This window comes from Rhinatrema bivittatum, chromosome 19 (genome assembly GCF_901001135.1).
Source record: "Rhinatrema bivittatum chromosome 19, aRhiBiv1.1, whole genome shotgun sequence".
Classification (NCBI taxonomy): domain Eukaryota; kingdom Metazoa; phylum Chordata; class Amphibia; order Gymnophiona; family Rhinatrematidae; genus Rhinatrema; species Rhinatrema bivittatum.
In genome coordinates, this window is record NC_042633.1 from 27871821 (window position 1) to 27884925 (window position 13105).

Sequence of the window (13105 nt, forward strand, 5' to 3'; positions counted from 1 at the left end):
CTGTCACAATGGTCATCAAACTGATGACCCTTTGACAAGGCAGAAAGGCCTTAATCTGAGTCGTGTCTAGCAGGGCTCCCATGAAGTCCAAATGAAGTGAAGGGCTGAAATGGGACTTAGAGTAGCTGAATATGAACCCTAGTGACTCCAACACCCAGAAGGTCAGATGCAAGGACCCTACGGGTCCTGCCCGAGATGTGCCCTTGACTAGCTAATCATTCAGATAAGGGAAACCATGCACTGTGTGCCAACACCAAAGCCAGGAATTCTGTGAAGACCCACAGGGCTGATGCTATCCCAAACGGCCACACCCAATACTGGAAGTGCTGTTTTCCCACTATGAATCTGAGATCGATCTTCCCCAGACACCGGAAATGAGTGTATGCATCCTTCAGTTCGAGGGTGGGGGAACCATCTTGAACCCTTCTTTTTTTGATAAACCATTCAAGGCCCTTAGATCTAGAATTGGACAGAGTCCTCCTTGTCCTCTTTGGAATCGGGAAGTACCTGGAGTAAGATCCCCGCCCTCTTTGCCTTGTTGGAATAGGCTTGACGGTTCTGGCCGTTAAGAGGGAGGAGAGCTCCATTAGACGCAACCCCTGATGAAAGACGGGCTCGCAGGGCACCCAATAGGTTCAACTGGTACCCTTAGTGGATGATGGAAAGAATCCACTGGTCTGAGATTATACTGGCCCAAAAAAACACAAAGGAAGACTGTCTATCAAAGCCATGAGGGTAATAAGAGATCCAGAAGTCCTTGCAAAACATTTATTGAAAATCTAAATTACACAGTTGCTGCCCTGACTCAAGGGGTGAGGACCACATGCTGCCACTCCCTCACAAACCCCCGCAAAACTCAGTCACCTGGTGGTCCAGCAGGGGGCCTGGGAGCAATCTGCCGCTCCTGGGCCGTTGGCTGCCAGTGCCGTGGCCTTCAGCCCTTACCATGTGACAGGGGCTACCAGTGCCATTGGTTGGCCCCAGTCCCATGGTAGGGGATAAAGGCCACAGTGCTACTTTGGGTAGTGGCAGCTGAGGCCCCAGGAGCGGCAGATCACTCCCAGGCCCTCCATTGGACTAGGGGGGGGTGTGTGTGGGGGGGTGCAGAATTTTGAAGGGGCACTTTTTGCCCTTTCAAAATTCTGCCGCCTGAAGCAGCGGCAACGCCCCCTAACTGTCAGCACCATAGGCACAGGCCTAGTGCTTCCACAGACCCTGTGTAGAGGAATCCGAATCCATAAAAGCAGGAGGCCCCACTGTCTAAGATGGAACACAGACTACCTCAGGCAGAAAAAGCGGCACCAAACAGATACCCCCGAATGAGACATCTGTAGGAAGAGATCTCAACACAACAGCACCTGGAGCTCCCAATTTCTCCTGGCTGAACAAATAGCAACCAAGAGAACCACTTTAAGAGTCAAGTCTTTAACCGTAGCTCTCTAGTGGTTCAAACAGAGCCTCTCACAATCCTCTAAGGAGTTTGCCATAGGTTTTCAGTATCAGGGCTCCATCTTGTGTCACCTGTGTGTGAGGACTACCATCCTGCTTGTCCTCAGAATAGGGCCATAGTAGAGGTGACAGGGTGGGGGTTGTTCTTTGCTGGGGGTGTGAGACACTAGGGGGTGGGGCAATGTGTGACGTTGCTGTACACGGGAGAGAGAGGGTCAGTTTTCCAGCTTTGAACAGTCTGGGCTTCTTGGGGGGGGGCGGGGGAGTTGTCAACTATTCTGTATTTGTGAAGGTCTGTTCTGCAAGTATGACTGAGCTGAGGTGTCCAGCTAGCATGTTCATGGTGTATTGGTGTTCTAGGGCCAGATGTAATATTTGCAGTGCTGCTGTTTCATAGATAGGGGGGTTGTGTTTGGCATTCTGAGTTAGTGCTGCTGTGGTATAGCATTTTCCTCATGCAGTAGGTTTTTTGTTAGTATTTTGTATTTCACTATGTACCTAGCAGTGGAGAGTGTGTTAAGACAACACCAGAATTTCTGTACAAAGTGCTGAATGGGAAAACATCCTGCTCTGCCCCTTGTGCTGGGGAGAATTCTGTGGATACAGAGTATACACTTAAAGAATTGGAGGTACAGGATTTCCATTGGGCTTGTCTTGCACAAGAATTAAACCAGGGTATATTGGGTAGTATGAGCTCAAACTCACATTTATTGCTAGTTTTCTTTATTTGCATTGTGCCAAATGGCTTCTTTCTGAAGCCTGAATGGTATATGCAGGTACCATCTTGAAGTGAGCAGGGATGCTCTCTTTAATCAGGTGAGTGGTGCTCAAAATTTAGAACAGTTTCTGCATCTTGAGGCCATATTTTCTTGGTCTCCGATTATCTTAGTACTTTATGATCATCTTTCTCTCCTTATAGTACAAAACAGTTGCTTAGTACTGATCCTTCTACTAGTAGTGCCAATTTTGTCTGGTTTTCTAGCATGAATAATCGTGATTTATGCAAAGAATAACTGTAAATATAAAGTGGGAGTAGAGGGGACTCTGGTGGCTTCCCCTAGTCTAACTGAAGGAGGAAGTACAAGACTTTCACTGCAGGAGCTGCTTGTCCAAACTTTTTTATCTTTACCAGGCCTCAGCTCACAGCATGGGATGCCTGCCTTCTGCTGAGCTCAGCATGGGAGTCTAGACCTGGGGATGTCAGCAAGCCTGTTAGTCTGGTTCCATCTGCACTGGTCTGACTGGATGAAAAGGAAGCAGTGTTTAACTGTTATGTTTTCAGGATACCTAAGATGTTTGCATGCACATTGTGAATATCCTGGAAACTGCACTGGCCTGGTAATCTTCATGGTTAAGAACCTCTACCCTAAAGGATTCTTTACAGACAACAAAGGGCTGTGCTATGTTTTTGAACTAAAACTTACCTTGTGGTTGCCTGGGGTCAGAGCCACCTAGGAAACATCTCATTGGTGCAACTGGAGATTGGTCTCAAAACATAAGGACTACTCAGGGATCTAACTCTGCTGGCACAACAGCATTCTGGACCCTGGGTTCCTGAAGACTTGGTATACTCCATTATTCCCTGGGTAGATCTCCAAGCAGAGACCCAGCCTGGGCTAACAAAGCAAAATGTGTACCTTGGTTTAACTAGTCACTCCTCATGACGCAACATGCCCCTGACAGGTTATAGTTTTAGTTTATTTAATGCTACTATTATGTAAAGTATGGACACTGCCAGTTGCCACAGACTGACTGGTCTGCATCACCTTACTGTTTACAGCAATGTTTGTTTTTTCTTTTTAGGCAGCATCCCTGTGTATGCTTGCCTGAGGGGTGGAAGCACTGCTGGCATCGTCATCACGAGAATCAGAGCGCCTTATGATCAAGCCACGCCTTCCTACTCTTGGAGAGGTACATGGAGGAAGCTGGGGTAAGGCCAGCAGTGTTGCATATTCCTGGCTGGGAACCATTAGGTTTGAGAGGAAAGGAATGTGGGAGCAGTTTCTAGTGCTGTACAGAACGGACGTCCTCGGAGCAGTTTTCTCTCACCTGGATAGCTCTTGCACTCTGTTCTGGTAGTTCAGTAATAGCCGATCCCACCTTCTGCATTCTTCAGAAAAACTGCAGGGAAAAAAGTTAGATTATATACAAGACAAAGATGCCAATTCCTCCAACAGTCATGCACACTATCCCGGTCACATTTCAAGGCATATTATATCAGTGGGCTGAGAACCAAATCCCACCTATGCTCCTTGGGCACATCACTTCACACTCCATTGCCTCAGTAGTTGAATGTAACTCACATTGAACTACCAATAAAAATCCAAGAGCTAAAGAAATAAAACATTTCTTGCCAGGCAGTTGGTACAACATACAGTGCCACATGCATGCATCCCACGAGCCTTAGTTAAATGGCACATGCATGTGTACTCTGCTGGCATAGTTACAAGGTGCACACAACACGGCTGTGCCTTCTGCCAGTCAGACAAGGTACACATCACGCCTGATCCAGTCAGAAATGCAAAGTTTAAGCACCAATTGCTCCACCACAGCCACATTTATTTCTGTCTTTATTTATGCAGGTGACTATTGTAAGCCACTTGGATAACATGTTTTAATAAATGAAATATCAGGTCAAGATCTGACAGATATACCTTGCTATATAGTCATTCATTTGAGCCTTTGATGCTTCCATTTCTGGAGGTGTGTTAAAACTAAAACAAATAGGAAAGTTACTATTAAACTTTGAACCTCAAATTTGTCTATATATATCCAACAAAAAACTCATACTAATTCTATGTATACTATCACCATAAAGAATATGGGCCTTATACAAGACAGAACTTTATGTAGACGTGTGAACTTTTTTCTTGACTAAGGTGTAATCCTTCCAATGATCGCTGTGTGTGCTGCAATAAAGAGTCTGGACCAAATTTAAGTTTCAGGTAGCCTGGTACATAAGGAAACAATCTGAGTGAAATTTGGGATTCTGGGACACATCACTATCTCTTGAGCAGATATATCTTTCTACAAATGCATTTAGGCACATGCCTTTGAAAATCAGAAGTATACATGTAAATTCTTTCCCTGCTCAACTCTAACCCTACCTGGAATACCTACTCAGAGTACAGGGAAAAGTACACAGAAGCTAGTTTCATGCATACGTTGCCCCACATAACCCTTTGGATGATTTGCAAAAGCTGAGGATTTTTTGCATGGAAATCCTTTGAATATTACCCCCAGTCTGGCTTTCCCAGCCCAACAAATTAAATTCTAATTGACACCCTTTTGTGCTATCCTGATTCATAATGCAACCTATGGACTATAGCTCCTGTCCAACCTCAGCTGTAAAATTCCTGGGGATGGTGCTATAACTGATATCTTTACCTCGTTGGCATTTCTGTACATTTCTGCAAGGTCCCATCATGCCCTAGCTTCTCAATGAAATGCTGCAGTTCCTTGGAAACTGACACTGATAGAAGCAAAAAGGTTACTGTAAATATAAGACTAAAAGAAGCAACATTGCTTATCTGTACCCAGGTTTCTCCATAGATGGCAGTATCAATCAGCCATAACAAGTAGTAACAGACCCAGCTCAGTCTCTCTAGGCATGCCCTGTAGTTACCTGTACACCACCCACTTTGCATGCCAAAGTCACAAGGAACAGCACCTTCCAGGCGAGAAACTTCCGGTCTACCAACTCAAGAGGTTTCATGAGTTTGGCTAGGACCACATTAAGGGTGGGGGCTGATAGGGATTGGCTTCAGTGGCTGGACAAGCTGGAAGTGAGATCAGGCACAGGCTGGACATTGTGGGAAGACAGACTAGAAGCAAAGGTCTGGGTACTGGAACAGACAAGGAGCTGAGCACTGGATACCAGAACAGGCTTGAAGAGTACCTCAAGGAATCATTAGCTAGATGGGAAAACCTAGGAGAAGTAGGTCAAAGGCAAAACTAAAAGGAGCTAGAAGGGCAACCAATTTTGTTAGGGATGTAAAAGGAGTGAGGAAAGACCCCACTATCTTTCTAAAGAAGTAACTGAAAAGGTTTGTGTTCATAAAGTGCAAGAGATTGCAGAGGAAGACCAGGCAACAATGTCTGGGAGAGGAGTCAGGAATGTGAAAATTCAAATAGAGGAAAAATAGCAGATACAGTATTACAGAAGGACAAGGTGTTAAGATCTGTTAGTGATAGAAGTACAAAAGTGGCATTCTGAGACTCAAAGGTGAGAGGGAGGAATATGTGGAGGCTGAGGAGGAAAAAGTAAAATTGCATAACATATTTCTGTTCTGTGTTCACTGGCAGGGCCTGGAGCCAGGACCAGATAAAACAAACACAAATAAGATTGAGGTTTACCTTGCTTCCAATCTTTCAGAACAGGGTGTTCCTGAGGAGCTAACATTGAGGGCTCAGACTTTTTGGCACCAGTTTATCCATTTTGTTGAGATGTGCATGATGGCCCTTGGGAGTCATCTGGGCACAAAATACAGACCTGGGGGGGGGGTCTGTAATGGACATAGCCCAGGGGCACTGGGGACATCAGTGAAAACCAGACAATGCTGTGGGAAAAAATCTGGCATGTGGTCTATGACCAGCAACCACAGACAACATAACTTACTGCAACACCCAGTAACTAACCCCAGGTAGAAAGACCTGGCGTGACCAAAAAAGGGAACAAAATGCTTTTCCACAAAAGCATGAGCTTCACAGAGACTGAAGGGGGACCCTGTTTGGAAGCGTGGATAGTGGCATGCTCAGGGTGCCAGCCAAAGCTTCTAGAAACGTTGACAAAACCAATGTGATATCTCAGATCAAATGTTGGTATATAAAGTTTTCCATGCCGAGGACGAGGCCTGTCCTAGGAGAGAATTTTCTGTGTGGAAGAGTGGCTGTTACCTGTCCTCAGGCTGAGGCTTTGGGGTCTTACCCAGGTCCGAATCACCCACAGACACATCATGGTCTGGGTCCAGGCAGGGGTAGGAGACAGTATGGGTGTCCACAATGGACACAGGGCAATCTGTCTATGAATGGCTTGGCTGAAGAAAGACAGAGGGGCTCACCTGGCAATGACTGTGCACAGGAACTCCTGCATACACTCAGACGTCTGAGCTCTAAGAGCAGAGTTTGTGTTGGCACCATTACCACTGTCTTATGGCCAACTTAATCCTGCTTGTAAACAGAGGCAGCTCTCCTCGGAGTGGCCTTGTAACCTGGATGCAGTACATCGAGGGAGGGAATATGGCCACTAGTACTGTGGCGAGCCAATGAGCAGTGCTTAAGGTTGGGCTCTCCTGAGACCAGCCTAATCCTCAAGGCTAGCAAAGTTTCCGGAGTCATCTGTGTGTGATGTCTTTGGAGGAGGGCTATTTGAAGGGTGAGCAGAGAAGACAAGGAAAAACCTCTTATTCCCTTGGAATGAAAAGTAATAGACCAGGCAGCATAATGGTGTTGAACTGATAGGACCAGGGCTGCAGCATTTGTAAAAGCAGTAACTTCCTATATAACAGACAAGTCTGCTGCAGGTGTAACAGCAGAGACAAAGCCATTACAAACGGGGATATAAATAGCAAAAAAAATGCAGATTACAGCAGACCTGCAGTCCCATATTTCTCATGCTTCCTCTAGCTTACCTTTCACTTGAAAAGCCTGGGTATCAAAGCCATCAACATGTCTTAAAGAGTCTTCAAGTTTCTGTACTGAACTGAAAATAAAAATATTTTTTTTCAGACCGCATGTCTTCTCCCCCCAATCACTTACAGCCGTCTTATGAAGAAAAGGTAAAATAGAAGTTGCTAAGACCAATTTTAGTCTGAGTGCCAGGAGTTCTTCACACTGTCAGGCAGATACAATACAGCGCACTCAGTCGAGTGGATGTGCGTTCACAACCCCTTATGCTATAAGGAGATACACACATCAACCCTCCCCCCCCCACAAAGCTAATCACATGTAAACACTCTAAAATTGTCTGCTCCTGATCAGCCCAAAAAGTGTACCGAAAAATGACTGCTTTTCTGTACTTGTAAAATTGAGCATCCATTTTCATAACCCACTGACTGCCACCCCTCCTGGGCATACAATTTTGTTTTACTACAGCACCCAATTTAATTATTAAAATCCAGTGCCCTGGAGAGGTCGATCAGCACACGTTAGGAGAGCAGGTGCTGAATCAGGAGCACCCGTTCTCCATGCACAGATATTGCATCGGCCTGTGTGCACACCTAGCCTCTCCCTAACGAAGACAATCCAACCTATGCCACTCAGTGCAAAAAGGCTAATAGCCCCCATTCCAGTGCTTAACTGTCTGTATCTCTCCATTCTTCTAACCCAGAAAGATGAGATTTCCAAGCAATTAACCCCAAATTATAGTCCTATGTAAAACCATGGCATTCAAATTCTTCCTCCTTCACATAAAGGAAACACTATTTCCTTTATTACAAATAAATCATTTATTGCAACACAAAATCTGATGGGTGCGCACAAGGGGGAGAAGAATAATGCAACTCCGCTTGGCAATGCATTTGGGTTTCCCCAGTTCCCTACCTAAACTTCCTCCTTCACCCCCTAAACCTACCTATCATTTTTTTGGTTTGTTCTAGAACTTACTTCAGCCTGGGGACCTGGAGTAAGTTGCATGCACCAGCCGGTTGCCAGCACGCAAGTCTTTGGGACAGCATTCAATGGCGCTGTCCCTGCCCCTTTGAAGAGGCCCGGCAGCTGTGTGTGTACCGGGGTTTATGTGCATAGGCCTCTGAAAATCTACCCATATATGAATATATCTCAAGCTACTACATATCCCCCCTCAGCAGTCTCTTCTCCAAGCTGAACGGTCCTAACCTCTTTAGTCTTTCCTCATAGGGGAATTGTTCCATCATTTTGGTCGCCCTTCTCTGTACCTTTTTTTTTCTAATTCTGCTGTATCTTGAGATCTGGTGACCAGACCTGCACACACTACTCAAGATGAGGTGGCACCATGGAGTGATACAGAGGCATTGATATTCTCCATTCCCTTCCTAATATCCCTAGCTTTCTTGGCTGCTGCACACTGAGCAGATTTCAAACATGTTATCAATGACACCTCGATCCTTTTCCTGAGTGGTGACTCCTAATGTGGAACCTTGCATTTTGTAGCTATAATTTGGGTTACTCTTCCCTAAGTGCATCACTCTGCACTTGTCCACATTTCATTTGCATGCCCAGTTGCAAAACAAAGACTTGCAATTTCTCACAATCCTCTTGTGATTTAACAACTTAGAATAACTGTCATTGCAGTGATCCCAGAACTGCTCTCCACTATTCACCTTTCTCCATCGTGAAAGTTTACTACTTAGCCCTACTCTGTTTTCTCTTAAGTTAGCCATCCACAATAGGACCCTGCCCCCTATCCCATGACTTTTTAATTTCTTAGGAAAAGGAAAGATCACCTATTAACAAAATGAAGGGCATGTGTATAAGAGAAAGGAAGCAGGGTTTCTGGGAATAAAAACTAAAGTTCAGATTCCAGAAGATGACTGGCTAGCCACAACAGAATTAACTGACCAAAGAGGAAAAAAGCTTAAACAAGAGGCAGATAAAACCAGCACAAGTTTAAACAAAGATTAAAAATGTCTGAACAGAGCAAGGTGGCTAAAATCAATGTTCTTCTTTGCTTAAATAGGTGAGATCAGAAGTTTGGGGTAAAATTAGGACCAATTCTTAGGCAGGCAGTAACTAAGCGCTGCATAACAAGTCTGTGTACACAATTTACACATCCTGGCGTCTTTGAACCTGTAGATTCAAACTGACTAAACTTGAAACTCTTTTTGGGGGCACAGCAGTTTCCTTATCCATGCCTGACCAATCCTTACAAACTGGTTATGTCCTCCTGCCAGTAGATGAAGACAGAAAACAAAAAGCTCAAAGCTGACGTCCCTCCCCCTTATAAAGGTCTGGTGCTGCCTTTGGTACTTCTCCATCTCTAGCAGATGCTGAAAACATGTGAACTGGTGCTATAGCGTAGGAGTAGGCTACTTAAGAACTTGCCATACTGGGTCAGACCGAGGGTCCATCAAGCCCAGCATCCTGTGGCCAATCCAAGTCACAAGAGCCTGGAAGGCTCCCCAGTGGAGCATAGGCAGAGCTCTGGAGTGGGTTTCTGGGAAACTATTCGGTTGAACTGATTCTCCTTCCCCCCCCCCCCCCCCTTGGGAACCAGCTTAGTCGGGGTCTGAGCTCCCGCAGCAATGGATCAAGCACCAGGTGGGCCCCAGTGACTGTTCCCTTGGTGGGTCTGGCAGCAGGAACTGTGGACAGAGCTGCTAGGGCAACAGTCTTTGGACTGACTTCCCCAGTAGAGCAGGAGGGAGGTGAGGCACTGCAGGCAGCTCAGTACGGCAGCTGGTGCATTCTGCCCAGCTGGCAGGCAGGCAGGTACCAGGAGGGTGCAATCCACAGGCAAAACTGGGTGGGTTCTCTAATTCAAGCCCTGGCCCCTATGAGGGGACGGTAGCACTATAGTGCACATGGAACAGGGCCTGCTCAGGATTACAGCCACTTTGAGCCAAAAATAACATACAATTATAAACAAGTCCAGTCTGCCAGGTTCTCGTCACTCTGATAGGGGTGGTGCTACAGATTTACCCTCGGGCACAGCAGAGTCTGCACAGCTCCTGTTCACTGTGGAGCCATGATTGCAGGTTGTAGTTCCTCTCTCTCCCAGTGGCATGATCGCAGGAACAGCCTGTAGAACCAGTTCTCTTCCCCTGTACACACAAGCTTCCTACAGGGGCTCCCAAGATCAAATTAAGCTTGTGTTCCTGGAAAGGACTGTAGATTTGCTTGGATTCCTCCTTGAACCTGTGGCAGTAACCAGAGGACAGATTCTGTCTGGACTCCAGCAGAAACCTCTTATCCACAGCAAACAAAATAACCAAGAAACACTTCTGCTATTCTCTGCAGCTCAGTTAGTCTCACAATTTACAGTTCAGTAGGGTTCATTTTCCAGGCTGCCTCCTGCTCCTGACTAGATATACTTCCTTCCCAGGATCCTCTATTGTCTGTGCTTAAGGTGGGGTTTTCTTCACATATCCTCCCCCTCAGCTCTAAGTTAGGTTGAGTACTTAAGCCTACTAAGGCTATACTCTTAAACCCCATGTTTCTCTCTTCACTCCCCAACCTTTGCTGGGTTTGCATACCCTGTTTAAGGTTACCCCACGCCAAGTCATCTGGGAAACCACTCCTGGCTTCATGGGGTGTCAGCTGTTCTAATCTGGCTCGACTGTCCATAAACTGGGGCCACCTGTGCCTTCAGACCACTGGATAAGGAAGTTCTAGGAGTACCCCCCCACTTCCATAATGAATTGCCCTGCTGGGGCTGTTAGCAGGCTCTGACTGTCGCCATGTAAACAGATCAGTGTTGCCTTCTTAATCTCCCCTCAAGGGTCTTACTGCAGCCAGAGCTTTGGGTGGGAGCTCTACCTGAATCACAAATTCCTGACTCGGGGCATCTACCCTAGCCTTGAAGTCTTGCAAACATGGTTGTCTATTCCTGGTCCCACTTTTTCATTCTCATTCTGGGGCTTGGCCTTCACCCCCTGCTCCTTGCACTTTTCTGCTAACTGGAGTTCCTTGCACTCTTCATCCATATGGCCCGCTGCCTTACAGTATGAGCATGGTGTTAGGGTTGGTTCTCAAACGAGCGCTATCCTCAGCAGGCCCACACCAGTGGAACACGCTTCCCCCCAGATCTTAGACTAGAACCCAGCCATCAAGAATTCAAAAAAAGACTGAAGACTTTTCTCTTCCAACAAGCTTTCCCAGACACTTAATCTTACTGTGACTGACAGACTTCCTAATTACTAGGTATCCCTTATTATGGACACTGTATCAAATACTACTATTAAGAATCTGCAACTGGACAATTATCTTGGAGCTCAAAAATTCACTTTATTTCATATATTTGGCATTGCTTATTTTTATATTTATTGCTACGTTAAATAGTTATACTTATATATAAAATATTATATTTATTTCCAGTTAAACTATTATCACTTTATATAGTATTATGTTAAATTGTCAACCAGTTATACTGTTCCATATGTTCTACGGTTCCATGTAAAGCTCTGCTCTCTGAGCAGTTCTTCGTTTTATGTAAACCGGAGTGATTTGTAGTCCCTACAAGAACTTCGGTATATAAAAATTAAAAATAAAAAATAAATAAATTTTACTTCTTCCTTTCAAGGGCTCTTCGTTCTCTGCCTTTCTATATGGACAGTGATCTTCCACATGTCTACTCCCTGCACAGAAGCAGAAAGTATCTGTACCCTTATTACTGGGTTATACTCGTCCTGAGTCTCATTTTTTCCCCAGACTTGATTGGACTTGCTTGGAAGACTTTCCTTTCTATATATATATGGACTTTATTCTCTACTGTTGACTGTCACCATATTGACAGTCTCTAGCCATGCAACCTCTCCTTCCACAGTTGAAGCAAGTGGGAAGAGCTGGGTCCAGACCCCAAGCGATCACATGCAGAGGCCCATTGCTAGGGTCCTCTCCTCCTTACGGCACCGTTACAGGCTGCCTTTCCAGGCATTAATTGGGCTTGGTGGAAGGCCTCTGCCACTTGTAATACTTTTACCAATGGGAGTCTGGGGTGATGACAAACCCAATTCTGCATGGACCAGTCTAGGAACTGTTCTAGAAGTACCTGGTTAGCTATCTCCAGATATCTTTGTCTTGGTTTGAAGTCATGTCCATCCAGCATCTTTCAGTCTATGGAACAGACCTCTGCCTTCCCTGGGCTGTATTACGCCCCTCTGGAACTGCTGTTAGAAGGCTTCTGAAGTATAGCCTGCCCTTTCTAGGATGGTGGCTTTGACTTCCACCTAAGTGGCCCTTCCCTCCGAATTCACCACTTGGCCTTTGCCTGTAAGTAAATTTGCCAGGTATGTATTCCACTTAGCTTCAGGCCAAACCATCATCCAGGCCGTCCCCTGCTTTCATCTTCAACCAGATGGGAGGAGGGGGATTCACAGGTGTTGGGGCAGCATGTAGCTGGGTGAGCATCTCACATAAGGTTTGAAAGGCCTTCTGGAGGTTCTGCTGGTCCTCCCCCAGGACTTGCATCATGCAGTCCACGTTGACTTATTGGACCTGGATGCCTCGTGCCCACACACCATCTCAGGCAGTTTCACTCACTATAGGGACCATGCCCTGTTTCACCACCTCTTCTGAGGGTAAAAGAACCTGCTTGTCCAGCACTAACTCACTGAACATAACCTATCTCCAGGCAGAGCCAGCCTCCTTTGCCTGCTGTAATTTAACTTCAGCTGTCACTGCAGTGAGGCCCAAGAAAAGAGAACATGTTTTTCTTCTGTTGGCATGGTTTCTCTGCATGTGCAAGGCTTAACACAGAAATCTCACTTATGACACCATGTGGCACCAGAGTAACCGGAGGACAGATTCAGTTTGGACTCTGGTAGAAATCTTTGCATAAACCTTTTATTAGTAACAAAACATCACACCTTACAGGTCAGTAGTGTGTGCTTTTTCTAGGCTTCCCTCCTGGCCTGGGCTAGATATACTCCTCCCAGTATTCCCTAGTGTCTGTACTTTAAGGTGGACTGGACCAAGTTGTAGTTGTCAGCACTGTGCATTAAAATGAGATTTTAGACTCTGA

The 13105-nt window shown here is 45.8% G+C and overlaps 2 protein-coding genes across 2 annotated transcripts in view; one reads left to right on the forward strand and one right to left on the reverse strand.

Moving 5' to 3' along the window:
• Nucleotides 1-13105, forward strand: part of LOC115080657 (uncharacterized protein C6orf136 homolog) — a 61227-nt gene that overhangs the window by 22826 nt on the left and 25296 nt on the right. Inside the window, 1 exon segment of the mRNA XM_029584988.1 lies at nt 3253-3379. Coding sequence (XP_029440848.1) covers nt 3253-3379 — 127 coding nt within the window.
• The window catches only part of LOC115080658 (kinetochore-associated protein DSN1 homolog), a 33598-nt gene that overhangs the window by 12887 nt on the left and 7606 nt on the right, over nt 1-13105 (reverse strand). Inside the window, exons 3-6 of the mRNA XM_029584989.1 lie at nt 7080-7150; nt 4837-4921; nt 4104-4163; nt 3499-3570 (exon numbers count right to left, since the gene is read on the reverse strand). Coding sequence (XP_029440849.1) covers nt 3499-3570; nt 4104-4163; nt 4837-4921; nt 7080-7150 — 288 coding nt within the window. The remainder of the gene's footprint in view (nt 1-3498; nt 3571-4103; nt 4164-4836; nt 4922-7079; nt 7151-13105) is intronic.